General features: G+C 49.0%; 1 protein-coding gene across 2 annotated transcripts; it reads left to right on the plus strand.

The window, feature by feature from the left end:
• The first annotated feature begins 8 nt into the window (after positions 1-8).
• TSNAXIP1 (translin associated factor X interacting protein 1) lies at positions 9-16,879 on the plus strand. 2 transcript variants are annotated; one of them, XM_059904292.1, is made up of 16 exons: positions 9-263; positions 4,339-4,441; positions 11,058-11,170; positions 11,300-11,426; positions 12,581-12,674; positions 13,246-13,442; positions 13,838-13,973; positions 14,399-14,568; positions 14,640-14,799; positions 14,876-15,006; positions 15,170-15,295; positions 15,451-15,603; positions 15,704-15,813; positions 16,024-16,150; positions 16,245-16,351; positions 16,567-16,879. In XM_059904292.1, exons 1-16 carry the CDS (start codon positions 217-219, stop codon positions 16,805-16,807), a joined length of 2,142 nt encoding a protein of 713 aa, XP_059760275.1. In that variant the 5' UTR covers positions 9-216; the 3' UTR covers positions 16,808-16,879. The 2 variants fall into 2 exon arrangements, with proteins under 2 accessions (XP_059760275.1, XP_059760274.1); XM_059904291.1 differs by lacking the exons at positions 9-263; positions 4,339-4,441; positions 11,300-11,426 and adding an exon at positions 9,953-10,363.
• Positions 16,880-16,886: the final 7 nt, after the last annotated feature.

Below are 16,886 nucleotides of genomic sequence, written 5' to 3' on the forward strand. Positions count from 1 at the left end.
TAGTGACTGACTCTGAGGAGACCCTATTCCCGGTTCGAGTCCACCTTTGCTACTTGGCCTTCCTCCCGGCCCGCGGGTGCGGGGCTCGGAGGCGTGGCACAATCCTGACCCCGTCCCCTCCGCTGGGCTGCTGGGACCTGGTCGCCATGACTACGGGCTGTAAACTACCACAGCTTCCCAGGCCACGAGTGCTGGCTGCCCGGCTGCCCTAGGGTCATGGACTCCCCGAAGCCGCAGCGCCCCAGCTTCGCGACCACGTCGAGGTAGGCGCTGGCCGGGCTGAGGGCGGAGAGGAGGCCTTGAGTACTTCCAGAAAGAGAAATGGTACCTGATTCGGACCTCTGCACCTCCTGTCTCTGTCCATTGGTTTGGGGCTCCAGCCCCACAGGATCAGTGGTCCAGAAACAGTTAGAATCTCAGATGACATGTCAGCCCAGGAAGGTCGTTACATTCTAGTAAAAGGGCAGGAGCACTTGATCATTAGTAATAGCCAGCTTTTTCGTATTGAGCGTGTATTATGTGCCGAGTGCTCTATACACCATATTTAACCCTCACAACAACTCTATGAGGTAGTAATATCACTATTTTACAAATAAAGAAATAGAATCCTGAAGAGATCATGTGTCTTACACATGTTTATAAGTGATGGAGCTAGTATTTGAATCCAGCCATGTGAGACCCAAACCTGAGATCTTAGCCACAAGGATAAACAACCTCTTCACCCACTGGCTTATGACAAAGAAGCATCTCTAAGCAGCCCAAGAACATCCCATGGCCTCAAGGTAGCTCCTGCCTGTATTCAGGGGTGCAGCATCTGGACACTGCAAATATGATAACAAGCTCTGTTAGCCAGGAAAGCCACAAAGTATACATATTAAAACAAAAATTTTGGCTAAATACCTTTCTAGCTCTGAGAGCTAAGAGAAGGCCCTTAAGTTCTGGGCCTCTGTTTCCATATCTCAGACATGGGAATGACACAGCCCACGTTAAACTGTTGGGAAAATTTAGGCAGCATATATGAAGCTCTCATGATAGCTCTTGCACATAATAGGCATTCAGTAAGTGTTTAATGAATGTATTTTCTTGCTTCTACTCATTCCTAATGCAAAAAACCTGATCTCACCTAAACTCTAATCCCCCATGGTCAGCTGCCTTGACAGAGAAAGCCTAGAAAAGTCAAGAAATTAAATGCTGCCTTGACAGAGAAAGCCGAGAAAAGTCACAAAATGAATCACAAAAACCAGACAGCAGGCTTGAGAAAGAGTGTTGTTACCCAACACACGAATGATTTAGGAAACTGCAATCGTGTTTGAAAGGGATATGAAACAGACTCAGAAAGAGAATCCCCATGTATTTTAAGAAGGAAGCACAATATAATTGCTGATGCTGAATTTGGTGACAGTACAAAACATCATTCCTGCCCATATTCTTCATTCACCAGTGTTTAGTAGTGTATAGTATATTGGGCCAAGCTCACTGCTTCCCTTAGAGGAATAGTGTAGGTGTCCTCCTCCAGCTGCCCTTAGAGCAGGGCCAGGATGATGAAGCATAAGCCAGAACTTAGCACTACACGAATGTCAGCAGGACCCTCTAAAAGGGACTTTGAGGGAATTCCCTGGTGGTCCAGTGGTTAGGACACTGCACTCTCACTGCCGAGGGCCTGGGTTCAATCCCTGCTCGGGGAACTAAGATCCTGCAAGCCACACAGTGTAGCCAAAAAAATAAATAAAGGGACCTTTGAATTGTGCATTTTCCTGCGGCAGGTTTCTCCTCCCCATTGGCTTTCTCCTTTCAGCCTCACATCCCTGGCACAGTAGATTTGTGGATGGAACTCAGTAGCTTGACTTCACTCAATACCAGGACTTACCCCTGTCAAACCCACTGCTTGCCATTAGTTAAATAACTGAGTTTTCTCCACCTTTGAAGTAGAAATATAGATAATCTATTTCCCATTCCTCTCTGAGAATTGGTGTAAAATATTTAATATAATACTAAAGAAGCATCCTAAGCTTTTTGGATAAGTGTATAGACTCTACCAGGTGTTTTTAAATTTATTTATTTTATTTATTTATTTTTGGCTGCTTTGGGTCTTCATTGCTGCACGCGGGCTTTCTCTAGTTGCGGCGAGTGGGGGCTACTCTTCGTTGCGGTGCACAGGCTTCTCATTGCAGTGGCTTCTCTTGTTGCGGAGCACGGGCTCTAGGCGCGCGGGCTTCAGTAGTTGCAGCATGTGGGCTCAGTAGTTGTGGCTCGTGGGCTTCAGTAGTTGCAGCCTGTGGGCTCAGTAGCTGTGGCTCACAGGCTCTAGAGCGCAGGCTCAGTAGTTGTGGCACACAGGCTTAGTTGATCCACGGCATGCGGGATCTTCCTGGGCCAGGGCTCGAACCTGTGTCCCTGCATTGGCAGGTGGATTCTTAACCACTGTGCCACCAGGGAAGCCCCAGGTGTTTTTAAAATTAACATTTGCGAATCTGTTTTTGACTACTGTCTCCCTTGGCATTCAAAACTAACATGTTACCGGCCGCTCTCGCCTTTGAGATGGCCCACACTCTGTCTGTGGAGTGTGTTTCTCTCCAAATAAATTCACCTCCTACCTATCACTTTGTCTCTCACTGAGTTCTTTCTGAAAAAACAAACAAAAAACAAAAAAAACCTAACATGTTACCTACTGAGATTTTCCATCTGGCAACTTCTCAGGATTTGTAGAGTTCCCCATAGTTTTCTTGCTTACCTTGCCCCATGTGGTAGTTCCAGCAGGAGCAAGAACAGAGTTTAGAAAATTGACTGGTCTTGACAGGAAGGTATGATTTAACCCAGTGAGCAGATGGGTTGATCTGCTGCATCCTGTCTCAAACCCATAAACATTTGAGCAAAAGCCTTTCCTTTTCCACACCGGCTGTGTATTCTACATGGTTTGCTCACATTTGTTCAGTTTAGAGACAATAGAGAACTGGAGTTTGGGGTGTCACTGCTCCATGAAGTAGGACTGAAGAACCCTGCAGGACAGGGTTTCCCAACTGGGTTCACGTCACTGCTCTTAACTTCCCTGGAGTTTGGGTAATCCTTGTCTCAGTTTTATGGACAAAGACACTGAGGTTCAAGAGGTTAAACAGCATACCCAAGGTCACCAGCTAGCAAGGGGAATGAAGACACAAGTCTTTCTGGCAGCATAATCACTCCCACCCGCTGCCACCATGGATTACTGGGATCACTTCTTCCTTTTGTTCCACCTAAGTCTGACTGCCCACAGGCAGCCCTCCCTCTAGACCCCCAAATGCCTTCCTAGCTTGAGCAATGATGGCTCTCCCCAAGAGGCCTAGGAGTTAAAAGTGGATCCTTATGATCCACTTTTCCCACATCCTGCTGTCACAGTTAATATCTCTGCAGCTCCTTGCAGTTTACAGGTTATTTTTTTTAATTAATTAATTTTTTAATTTTTAATTTTTTGGCTGCATTGAGTCTTCATTGCTGCGTGCTGGCTTTTTCTAGTTGTGGCGAGCGGGGGCTACTCTTCGTTGAGGTGTGCAGGCTTCTCATTGCAGTGGCTTCTCTTGTTTCAGAGCACAGGCTCTAGGTGTGCGGGCTTCAGTAGTTGTGGTGCATGGACTTAGTAGCTCTGCGGCATGTGGGATCTTCCTGTACCAGGGCTCGAACCCGTGTCCCCTGCATTGGAAGGCGGATTCTTAACCACTGCGCCACCGAGGAAGTCCCTACAGGTTATTTGTGCATATCTCTTTTACTCTTATTTAAACTTCACAACAACATTGTGAGGTAGAAAATGCAAGAACTGTCTCCACCTCCTTGTGAGGAAACTGGGCTGAAAGAAGTTAAATGACTTGCCCAAGGGGTTCCCTATTGGAAACACAGATGTCAGCCTCTGGGCCCTATCAGCCAGTAAGTAGAGGCTCAAGACTCCCACCCTGGCTCTTGGACCCCAGACCCTGTACTTCTTGTCCTATAGCACCTGCTTTTGGTATCACACCCCCAGAATGTGGCTGTCACATTCATGGAACTGTCATCACAGCCACAGCTAAACACTGAAGGGAAGTATAGGCCTGCAGGGTTCTCTGGGTTCATGGTGAAGGTGTCCTGCCACTGCAGGAGTTGGTGAGACTCTAGTGATGAGGAGAAGGTTTCTGGGAATGTGGGAAAATGGTTTGGGCCCCGAGCCAGGAGCTTGTTGGCAGCACCTCTGGGAATCTAGAGGCAGCACTTGGAAGACCCAGAGCCTGACTCTGAGGGGAAAGGAAGCCATGTCTTGTGGCTCTGGGAAGAGTGCAAGTGTACTCCCCACTCAAGGCTCTGTCACCCACCACTTCCTTCTCCTTCTCTGTGCAGAGCACACTTGCGACCTTTAGGAGTGATTGTAGATGATTCCTTCCTCACAGAAGCCAAGAATACCCAGAAACGCAAGCTTTCTCAGAAACGGAAGACGCTGCTGGTTAGTGGCCGTGTCCTGTTGGAACCCTAAATTTTGATCCCCAGATCCTTTCTGCCTCCCTCTCTGCAACCCAAAAGCACCACCCACCTGAAACATGCCCCACCAAGCGGCTTCTCCCCAGTTAGGGGAGTGTGGCTCAGAGGCCAGGCCCAGCAGGCTCTGGGGTGGGAGCGTGCACACTTGCTGCACCTCACCGGAAAAGCCTTCCCAGACCTCCCCAAGCAGAGAGGGACTCAGCTCCTGCCCACAGATAACCTTCCCCTGCAACTCAGGATTCTGGAGTGGACCTCATTTCTTCATCCAGCCTGCCATGAGCCAAGCATTGTGCTGGGTGCTGGGATGGTCCCACCAGATCTGTCAAGGTCCTTCAGAGCTATGACTATATCTTTTTGTCTTTACGGCCACAGTGCCTGATGTGGTACTTGAGTGGCTGGCATATGTGCACCATAATTGCTGTATGTATGTGAAGACAGTAGTAAAGGATGTTTCTCCATTGCGCTGTTGCTCTGCACTGGAAGTAGAGACTCTTTACCAGCCTCATGACAGGTTCTCCCTCCATTCATGTTCTTTAAAATTTTTATATGAAAATGAATGCTGGGGAATTCCCTGGCGGTCCAGTGGTTAGGACTCCACACTTCCACTACAGGGGGCACAGGTTCCATCCCGGTCTGGGAGCTAAGATCCTACATTCCTGCATGCCACGTGGCATGGCAAAAAAAAAAAGAATATTCTTCCCTCAAATTAAAAAAAAATACTGTGTTATTAAGATTTGGGGGCTTTTGTTGATATGATCATAAGATTGTTATTACTATTTAACAAGCAAACAGCCATTGTCCAAATCTTACAGGTGAAAAAACACATCTGAGCAAATTTATAACTCCAGCTCACAGTGGAGAACTGTGGGCTGTGGTGGTTTTCTTTGTGGGAGTGTGTCTTGTCTGGAGGATCTGGGGACACATGAGCTGTACACTTTGTGAGGCTGGGGACTTCAAACATGGGGACCCTGACATCAGGGAGGGAAAGGGGTAGTGTGGACTCCAAGCGGAGACCAAGCGCAGCCACAGTCCCGAAAGATCCGATTACTTGGGGCGCCTGCTCCCCATCCCCCTCAGCTGCCACCTACTCAGCGGACCTGGGGCCAGGCTCTTTCACTCCCTTTCTTCTGCGCGGCGGCAGTGACACCGTTCTCAACCACCAGAGGACGCTGTTGCCTCCTGCCGCCCCCGACCCCCGGGGCCGCCCTTCCCGTTTTCACCTGCAGGGGGAAGCAGAGAGCACGGAGCTCCCGGGAACGCCGCCTTCCAACCACCCGCTTGCGGAGGCCTTACCAGCTGTTAACAACCGGGACAAGAAAGCAGCATATGCCCAGCAATCAAAATAGGGTGACTTTTTCTCTTTACAGAAACGGCAGACAGAGCAGGAAGATGGGCCTTTTTTATTTTTTATGTCTCCCAAAATAAGCTAAATTAAGCTTTATTTCTATGACTAAACTGGTTTTGTCTGCTCAGGAAATTTTCAAGGCTAGTCTCCCTTTGTTTTTGTTCTTGTTTTTTGTTTGTTTGTTTTTAACTGAAGTCTGGTTAATTTACAATGTTGTCTTAGTTTTAAGTGTACAGAAAAGTAATTCAGCTTTACATATATAATATATATATTCTTTTTCAGGTTCTTTTCCATTATAGGTTATTACAAGATATTGAATATAGTTCCCTGTGCTGTACAGTAGGTCCTTGTTGTTTAGCAGTTTTATATATAGTAGTGTGTATATGTTAATCCCAAACTCTTAATTTATCTCCCCCACACCCACCCCTCTATCCCCTTTGGTAACCATAAGTTTGTTTTCTGTGCCTGTGAGTCTATTTATGTTTTGTAAATAAGTTCATTTGTATCATTTTTTTAAATTCCACATATAAGTGATATTATATGATATTTGTCTTTGTCTGACTTACTTCATTAATATGATAATCTCTAGGTCCATCCGTGTTGCTGCAAACGGCATTATCGCATTCTTTTTTATGGCTGAGTAGTATTCCATTGTATATACATACCAACTCTTCTTCAGCCATTCATCTGTTGATCAACACTCAGGTTGCTTCCACGTCTTGGCTGTTGTAAATAGTGCTGCTATGAACGTTGGGGTGCATGTATCTTTTCGAATTACAATTTTCTCTGGAAATATGCCCAGGAGCAGGATCATATGGTAAATCTATTTTTAGTTTTTTAAAAAAACCTCCATACTGTTCTCCACAGTGGCTGCACCAATTTACATTCCCACCAACAGTTTAGGAGGGTTCCTTTTTCTCCACACCCTCTCCAGCATTTATTATTTGTAGACTTTTTAATCATGGCCATTCTGACTGGTGTGAGGTGATACCTCATTGTAGTTTTGATTTGCATTTCTCTAATAATTAACGATATTGAGCATCTTTTCATGTGCCTGTTGGCCTGGCCTCTTGAAAATGTGAAAAACTTACCATTAACTGACCAGGGTTAGGTGTTTCTTTGACAACTTCCCAGGTGTCTTCCAGGGTTACTTTGTCCTTTTATAAAAATCACATCAATTTTAATAGTCTTTCAAGAAAACTTTTTCTGTCTTGATTTTTAAGTTTGGCTTCTCATGTTTCCAGTTTATCTATTTCTACTTTTATTTCCTATGTTTAAAATTTTTATTATGATATTTTTTTCCTTTTCAGGCAACCACAGGCTTAAGGCTTTCTTTCCTAATAGTGAAAGGATTTTATTTTATTTTATTTTTTTACATGTTTATTGTAGTGTAATTGCTTTACAATGTTGTGTTAGTTTCTGCTGTATAACAAAGTGAATCAGCTATATGTATACAAATATCCCCATATCCCCTCCCTCTTGCACATCCCTCCCACCTTCCCTATCCGACCCCTCTAGGTGGTCACAAAGCACTGAGCTGATTTCCCTGTGCCATGCAGCTGCTTCCCACTAGCTAGCTATTTTATATTTGGTAGTGTACATACGTTAATACTACTCTCTCACTTCGTCCCAGCTTACCCTTCCCCCCTCCCCATGTCCTCAAGTCCATTCTCTATGTCTGCGTCTTTATTCCTGTCCTGCCCCTAGGTTCATCAGAACGATTTATTTATTTATTTATTTATTTATTTATTGGCTGCGTTGGGTCTTCATTGCTGCGCGCGGGCTTTCTCTAGTTGTGGCGAGTGGGGGCTACTCCTTGTTGCGGTGCACAGGCTTCTCATTGCGGTGGCTTCTCTTGTTGCGGAGCACGGGCTCTAGGTGTGCGGGCTTCAGTAGTTGTGGCTTGTGGAATCTGGAGTGCAGGCTCAGTAGTTGTGGCGCACGGGCTTAGTTGCTCCGCGGCACTGGGATCTTCCTGGACCAGGGCTCGAACCCGTGTCCCCTGCATTGGCAGGCGGATTCTTAACCACTGCGCCACCAGGGAAGCCCCAACCATTTTTTTTTAGATAGTGAAAGGATTTTAAGCAATTAAATACTTGTGAGTGCTTTTCTGATCATATCCCAAACATTTTTTTTTTAAACCTACCCTTTTTTTTTTTTTCCTTAAATTTTTTTTTTTTATAGCTACTTTTATTTTTATTTATTTATTTATTTTTGGCTGTGCTGGGTCTTCGGTTCGTGCGAGGGCTTTCTCTAGTTGCGGCAAGTGGGGGCCACTCTTCATCGCGGTGCGGGGACCGCTCTTCATCGCGGTGCGCGGGCCTTTCACCACCGCGGCCCCTCCTGCCGCGGGGCACAGGCTCCAGACGCGCAGGCTCAGCAGTTGTGGCTCACGGGCCCAGCTGCTCCGCGGCATGTGGGATCTTCCCAGACCAGGGCTCGAACCCGTGTCCCCTGCATTAGCAGGCAGATTCTCAACCACTGCGCCACCAGGGAAGCCCTCCCAAACATTTTGAACATGTAATTTCTATAACATGTTGTATTTTTACTTTAAGTAATAAATGGGTCGGGAAAAATATTTATTTTTAAATTTCTGTAAATGGTTAAGTGTTTTAGAGGTATGTTTATATTATCATTTCTTATTTCATTGTATTATATCAGGAAATGCAAGGTATACAGTTTCTCATTTAAAAATGTGTTAACACCTTATCTGTGGCCTATGATTAGTTTTTTGTATATATTAAAAGATTGTCCTTCTTTATTTCCATTTAATGTATGTATAAATCTACTGACTTGTCATTATCAGCTGTATTACTCTTAGTATTTGTCTTTTACCTTTCTCTGCTTGATGTAGCTTATTTTGATAGGAGGGCTTTAAACTCTTTACAATTCTGTTTCATCATCTCTCTTTCCTCCCCTATGTTTTTATCTATTCAACAAATATTTGTTGATTCCGACTGTGTGCCAGGCACTGTGGATACAGTGGTAAACAAGACAGACAAAGTCTGTGTTTCTGAGAGAAGATGGGGGTGTGATGATGGGAAAGTGTGGGCGTTGGGATTGGGAAGAGTATCAGGGAGAACCCCTGAGATGCTAAGGTTGAATAGTCAAGCTGGAGCATTCTTGACCCAGGGAAAGCATGTGTGAACATATACACCCAATAAGTAGCGTTTTCGTTTTTATTATGCCTTGCATCCAGCTAAATTATTGTGCTCCCTTAAATATTTATTCCACAATATTTGCTGAGTGCTACTTAAGACTATGAAGAGTGTTAACACAACATTGTAAATCAACTATACTTCAATTAGGAAAAAAAAAAAGACTACGAAGAGTGTGAAGTATGATGCCATCAGTTCTGGAAGTACAGAGATAGGTCAACCTAGACCCCTGCAAGAGGCTGGAGTCCTCCCTGGGACCTAGCAACAAGGCTTACTATGTACTTTCCAAAATATTTAGGGAAAGGATGAATGATTGCAAGATTGAGAAAAAATAGGTAGAACTAATAGAATGCAAAGAAGAGCCCAAGGAGACAGTGGCATTTTCCACATTAAGAGGGTCAGGAGCCAGTTACCATTAGCCTGGAAGGACTCCTAGAACCTGGATGTGTGGGACATGGGTGGTAGGCCTAGTCTCTCTCCATCTCAGAAGAACCTGGAAGCTGGGCTCAGGGCCTTCCACAGAGGAGGCTTTAATACTGAATTCAATAATTCAATGTTCTTTTAGATTTCAAAGTAACTTATGTGCATTGTAGAAAATTTTGAAAAATACACGATTACAGACACGTAAGCACCCATGGGCCTATCATTGGAGAATAATTACTGATAGCCTTTTGGATTATTTCCTCCATCTTTTCCGGGTTTTCATCTTACCTGGTTGTGCTTATTCTCTAATTTCAGGCTTTACTTAACCCTTAGAGATATAGTGCATGTTAAGCCTCTTCGTAAACATTTCATACCTGTATAAGAATCTTCTGTTTTTAGACACTTAGGAGTTTTCTGATATTTTCATAGTCACAAGTAAGGCTTTGAGGACTGCCCTTAGGCATGAAGCTGCCGCTTCATCTCTGTCCCCTCTGCACTGGCCAGCCCAGACCTCAGCCTCAGCCAGCCTGCCCTCCTTGGGCATTGGCCCCTGTTCAGAGCCCTTCAAAACTCCTGCTGTTTCCCTGAGGTATTGGTGCTACCCAGGCAGTCTTTGTGCACCCCCCCACCTCCCCTGACACATCACTCTCTTCCAGAGTGACCTCAGCTCCTCCCATGAAGTCACTCAAGCTTTACTGAAATCACTGACACAATCACTTCCTCCTCTAAGAGGACCAGCCTCCCCTGGCACCCTCCAGTCAGGGCCCCCACACTCCTGTGACCTGCATCGGCTTCGGTTACTACCTGCTTATCAGTTCACTTGTCGTCCCACTTCCATCATACCCCCAGCTTCCTTCATGTCCCAGAACCCAGCAGGGGCTGGCATGTGCTATGGACCCAGAAATGTTTGATGAACAAATGAATGACTGAATGGATGAACCCTCGAAGTAGGCTTCACTGGGTAAGAGAGTCATTTTTTTCTCTCATGTTTTGAGTATTTCATAAAAAGTTTAAAAAACAAGCTCATAAATACTACTACCCCCTACCCCTGCTCAAGGTTCAAAATGAGATCCCACTGCTTCAGGGCCCTACCATCTCTCCCCTCCCCCTCCCCCAGGGGGTAGAGCCTAGTCTTCTCCTGGGGTCCACAGGTCACCCTGCTGCATCTCTGCAGTCCTGCCTGAGAGTCCAGGCTTGAGGCTGGGCCTGCCCTCCCCTGTCTCTCTTTAGCTGGACTGTGCTGTGGGGGCAAGAGATGGTCCCAGTAAGTACTCATATCTGTTTTCATAGCACAGGTATTCAATACTCACTGACAAACCTACAGAAGAGAAGAAGAACTCCTAGAAGGTGCCTGAGTCTGTGTAAACCACCCTCTATTCTTTCTCGTTGCATTCTCACATCAATACAATGCAATGGGGAGCACAACCATTCCCATTTTACAGATGCAGAGACTGAGGCTCAGACTGTGGTCACATAACCAATAAGGGGGATCTAGCGTTTAATCTAATCCCTCTCTAAGGACCATGGTCTTAATTATGAACCATATTAAGAGATGTTGTTGGGGGGGGAACCCAGGAGTGGAGGAGGAGCCTGGAGAGGAACATCAGGAAGGGGAGCAATATTGTCATGGTAACCCCACCTGTCCCTTCTTATAGTCCTGTCCGTTCTCCATTGGTGGCCACCTGTCCCCAAGGCCCACATACATCAGTGACCAGACCATTCTGCATAATCGAAAGCCCTGTTCAGATGACTACCGGAAGCGAGTAGGGTAAGCCAGGGTTAGCCTGATGGTGGACGGACTGGGCCCAGAAACAGTGCAGGGGTGTTGCTGCCCCAGACCCAGGGCACAAGGACCTGGTGGGGTGTCCATCACATCTCAGTCCACCACTCCCTGCAGTAGCTGGCAGCAGCAGCCCCTGGGCACTACCAAGCCAAGGTACCTAGAGCAACTAGAGAACTACCTACGCAAGGAGCTCCTCCTGCTGGACCTGGGTACAGATTCTGCCCAGGAGCTAAGGCTGCAGGTCAGAGCCACAGAATAACTGGGGGGAGGGCAGGGGCAGGGCCGGGAAGAAACCTTACTCACCAGGACTAGGCACTTCATTCAGGCAAGACCAGCCTTTCCCAGCTCCTTTGGGTTCCCCTTCCTGGTAAGAGAAACGTGTTCTCTGACAAAGCCAGTGAGCAGGCAAGTCTACCAGCATGGAACCAAAACTCTCCTGAGGGTTGGGTTTCTTTACCTGAGTCAGGTGGCCTGAATGCTGTCTCCAGTCCCTTCTGTGATCCCCAGCACCCACCTTGGGTCATTGGGTATCAGTGCATGGAGTCTAAATCCTGGCAGTTGGGCAAGCAGGGGTCATACAATGTCTACCAGCCCAGTAGCAACAGCCCCAAGTTTGAGGAACTTAGCCAGATACAGAGAGAAATCTAGATGTAACCTAGATTCTGATGCATATTAGGGAAGGAATCACCAAATCCCTGCTCAAACGGAAATGATGACGGGGAATCCCTCACTTCTGACTTAGTCACTGACAGAAGCATTTGCTGAGCACTGTCTGTGTGCCAGGCTCTGGGTGGGGCCTTAGATATGGTCTCACAAGCTAAAGGAACCTCACCAACAAAGAAGCAGAAGCTCAGAGAAGGCATCCGGCTATGTAGTAGTGGAGCTAGGATTCAAACTCAGGGCTGGTTCGGGAGCCTGTGCTCATTCCAGTACACAATGTTGCCTCCAAAAGCTTCCTGTGTGTCTGAGTGGGACAGGAAACCACACCTCTACTTTGAGGCTAGAGCCTTAGACCTTCTCCTGCCCCCACAGGGCTGTAAGATGGGGAGGGGTACTGGTAAGAGGCCAGCTGAAGCACAGTGCATGGAGGAGGCTGGCTGCCTGGAGAGCCAGAGAGGGGGCTCAGGTAGAGAGGGGGAGGTCCTGACCCAGGTCGTCTGCCAGGTCTCAGAGACAGCACCAGGAGAGGTCTCCAGAGAGCAGCTGAGAGGGATGGAGCTGCCCCTCAGGTCCCTGACTGTGAGAGACCCCGGTGGGGCCTGTGGCATTTATTTGAATGTGAGTCGCCTGGCAGCTTCATGCTAGAACACTTCTAAGCCAAGCAAAGAAAAACTTAGGTCCCACTGAGGGTGGCAGCTATAGGCCAGGAGGTGACAGTTTCCCTTTTCTTGCCAGCCTTACAGAGAGATATTTGAATTTTTCATAGAGGACTTCAAAACATACAAGCCATTGCTCTCCTCCATCAAGAATGCATATGAGGTGATGCTGGGTAAGACTGCAGCCTCCCTGCCTGGGCCCAGCCTGGAAGAGGCAGAGAGGATCCTACTCTGACCTTCTGGGTTCTGCAGCAGGGCTGGGGCAGCTACAAACTGGGCTTTGAGGTCACCAAGCCCCCCTTAGCCTTTTTATCACTGTCATGTGATAGGGCACCCCAGGGCAACTGACTACCTCCCATTCTTGGGAAGCATGGTGGGGCAGTATCTGTGGGAAATAGAGCATCTTTTCTATTGACAGTGAAGCCCAGAAGGGAGGGTGTACCCCTGGGAAGTGAGGGGGCTTCCCTCACCAGGCTCAGGAGGTGCTGGGCATGGTGCAGCTGCAGGACTAAAGGCCGTATGGGGAAAGGGCATAGGTGAGACTCTGGTCCTCATCGGAACTCTGCCCCTGGTTTAAAAGCAAGTGCAGGAAGGACTTAAGCAGGAGCTATGCTTTGAACAGGCATGTATAGACTCCTCGAGTTTGCAAGGGACATAGCCACTCACTGTGACCTCAGGATCAGTGTCTCCTGGTTGTTTGTCCTCCATGGCCCCAAAGGGACTCTCCTACCTGTCCCTGCTTAGCCCACCAGAGGGAGAAGATTCGGGCTCTGGAGCCCCTGAAGGCGAAGCTTGTCACTGTGAACGAGGACTGCAACGAGAGGATCCTGGCCATGAGGGCTAAGGAGAGATATGAAATCTCCATGCTGAAGAAAGAGAAGATGAATTTGCTAAAACTCATTGATAAGAAGAATGAGGAGAAGATCTCATTGCAGAGTGAGGTGAAAGGGAGTAATGTGGTGACCAACTCCCTGAATCCCTCCCACCCCGACCCCAGGGGTGACCTTGAGGCCTTCAGCCCTGGGGTGACCCCCTAGCTCTCTCCACCCTTCTGCCTGAAATGACATACAGAGCCACCACCTCCCCCCCATACCCCTCTCTCCACCCTTCTGCCTGAAATGACATACAGAGCCACCACCTCCCCCCCATACCCCTCTCTCCACATGCTGCCCTCCTCCTCAGCTCAGCACTGGCTTGGTATGGCCCCAAATGCCAGCAGAGTCCCGCACCTTGGCTGCCAGATTTTCTCCACAGGAGGAAGCTTCAGCACTTTGCTGGATTCTCAGGAATGACCAGTCTCCTCCTCCTTCTACCTTTCTTGTTCTCTTCCCAACAGGTGACCAAACTGAGGAAGAACTTGGCTGAGGAGTATCTGCGCTACCTCAGCGAGCGAGATGCCCGTAAGATCCTTATTGCAGACCTGAATGAGCTACGGTACCAGCGGGAAGACATGTCACTAGCCCAATCCCCAGGTAAGCCCGAGATGGGTTTCTCTCCCCTGAAGAGGTGCTGGAGAGGAGTCTGGCTCTCACCACTCCCATTCATTCAACTCTCCTATTATCTGCTCATTCACGATGGGAGATGTTCCTGCTGCCACCTGGGTCTGTGGATCTTCTGAGCTGGCCTGAGAATCATAGACTTGTTGTTTAAGAAGGAAACAATCACTGGCAGCTGAGGCAGCCTAGACTCCCTAAGGGCAGGACAGGCCTGATACTCCACATCCTGGGCTTCTCTATTTAAGCTCAAAGCCCTATGCTGGTAGCACTGTGGAAAGACTCAGGGGTCCCCAAGCTGGGAGAGCAGGAAGACCTGGGACATGCCCCAAGGGACACTCAACCCTGCCCTGGGCTACAGGCCCCAGAGGCAGGGTGACATGAGCTGGCGGGCCCCCTGGCAGGTGTCTGGGGGGAGGACCCCGTGAAGTTAACAATGGCTCTGAAGATGGCCCGGCAAGACCTGACCCGCACGCAGATGGAACTCAACACCATGAAGGCCAACTTTGGAGACGTGGTGCCCAGAAGGGACTTTGAAATGCAGGAGAAGACCCTCAAGGATCTGCAGGAGCAGGTGCTGGTGGGCAGGCAGGGTAGGGAAGGGCCATGCAGGTGAGTAGCAAGGACCAATCGCCCTGCCCACAGCTGGACAGCCTGAGAGACGACTATGAAGAGGTCCGCAAGGAGCACGAGATGCTGCTGCAGTTGCACATGAGCACGCTGAAGGAGCGGGACCAGTTCTACTCTGAGCTGCAGGAGATCCAGCGCACCTCCACACCACGGCCAGACTGGTCCAAGTGCAAAGGTAATGCTGGCCATGGGAGCCCTAGGGACTGCTCAAGTGCGTGGTCTGGACTCCAGCTCCCTCTCCCCATCCGCAGATGTGGTGGCTGGAGGACGAGATCGCTGGCAAATGCTGGCCGAGGGCAAGAACAGCGACCAGCTGGTGGATGTGCTCCTGGAGGAGATTGGCGAGGGGCTGCTCCGGGAGAAAGACTTCTTCCCTGGTCTGGTAGGGGAGTCCCTGGGCTCAGGAGGCTTGGGGCCAGAGTCAGAATGGCCAGGCGTTGCTGCTGAGAAGACTTGAGGTTCTGGGGGAACTATCTGGGGCTCTGCCCTGCTTGCTGGTGGGGCTACAGAGAGGCCCAGAGATAAGCTGACATGGTTCCATACAGGGTTATGGGGAATCCATCCCCCCTTTCCTTCGATTTGATGGCGTTGTGGAGAACAAGAAGCCAACCAAGAAGGATGTGGTAAACCTCCTCAAGGATGCCTGGAAGGAACGTATCACTGAGGAGCAGGTCAGATCTCTCTAGCCATTTTGGTCTGGTGTGGTGCCTGAGTCCTCTGGTGCATCGGGGGGTGGGGGGGTGTCCCTCAAGGTGCTAGGGAACAGGGAGAAGGGCCAACCGACTGTGGGGCAGGCTGACCAAGCAGTCTTCCCCCTACCCTGCAGAAAGAGAAGTTCCCAGATTTCTTCTTCAATTTCCTGGAGCGTCGCTTTGGGCCTGGTGATGCCATGGCCTGGGCTTACACCATTTTTGAATATACCAAGCTCTTCCACTCCAGTGAGGTTATGAGTCAGTTCTATGCAGTCTTGATGGGAAAGGTAAGCTTGGGCCTGGCCCTCCACCCTTTGTCCCCGGCATAGGCCAGCTCTGTCCCCACCCCTCTAGGAAACAGCAAGATGGTCAATGCTTCCCCCCTAGAGGAAAGAGAGTGTGTACATCAAGCAGAAGGAGACAATAGCACAGCTGCTGAAGGAGATGACCAATGCTGACAGCCAGAACGAGGGGCTACTAACCATGGAGCAGTTAAGGTGAGAGACCAGTTGGCCACCCCAAATTTCAGCCCCGCATGACCTCTGGCCAAGCTCCTAGCTGTGCAGGGGGAAGGGGAGCCTGGTGGGAAAAGGCCAGAGACTCAGTGCATGCTGCCCTTTTGAGCACTAGTGGGGCTGGCAGAGGGGTGCGGGGAGATGGGTAGGCAGGCCTCAGCCAGGCCTGTCAGCCCTCGTGTCTCCCTACAGCACTGCCCTCAAGAGTACCTTCCCCTTCAAGAAGGACGAGAGAATTCAGGAGTTGATGGAGGCAGGGGGCTGGCATCCCAGCAGCAGCAATGCAGACTTGCTCAACTACTGCGTATTATTTATGGAGGTGGGTTGGGGCCCAGGAACTTGCCCAGTCCTGCCCTAGCCTCTGCTGGACCCTAACCCGTGTACCCTCACCCTGCCTTGTGGCCCCTTCCCAGGACGAGGAGGGCCAGAGCGTGCCCTTTGTGCAAAAGCTGTGGGAACAGTACATGGATGAAAAGGATGAATACTTACAGGAGTTAAAGCAGGAGCTGGACCTGGAACTGTGAGTGACCCTGGGGACCTCAGGCTCACTTAGTCATAGGCAAGTCCTACAGGCTGGGCCACAGAGTAGCACCTCAAGCCCCAGGTCTCCTTATGCACCGAGCTTGCTGCTGGGCACTACATACTGCTCAAGCCTGGGAGAGGGCATCTTGGGGTCTGGGGTATACGGTCAAGAGGACAGTCAAGGTCTATCTCTCTCTCTCTTTGTGGGGGCAGCCACGATGAGGTGACCCTACCCAAGGTACGTGAGGCCTTGATGAACATTGATCCCAGCCTGGACAAGCAGACCCTCAACAGCTATTTGAGCCAGGCCTTCCAGCTCCCCATGACAGAACTGCCAGAAGAGGGCGAGGAAAAGGAAGAGGGCATTGTGATAAGGCTCCAGACTGCACTGGAACAGCTTCAGATGAGTGATGTTAGGCGTATGGGGCCCCGAGAGCAGGAACCTGCAAGCTGAGGCCACTGTGGGCAGCCTGAGTGCTCCCGTGCTGCTAACCTCTGACTGTTGTTATAAAATTGTTTGTCTGAACCCATGC

This window comes from Balaenoptera ricei, chromosome 19 (assembly GCF_028023285.1).
Source record: "Balaenoptera ricei isolate mBalRic1 chromosome 19, mBalRic1.hap2, whole genome shotgun sequence".
Lineage (NCBI taxonomy): Eukaryota > Metazoa > Chordata > Mammalia > Artiodactyla > Balaenopteridae > Balaenoptera > Balaenoptera ricei.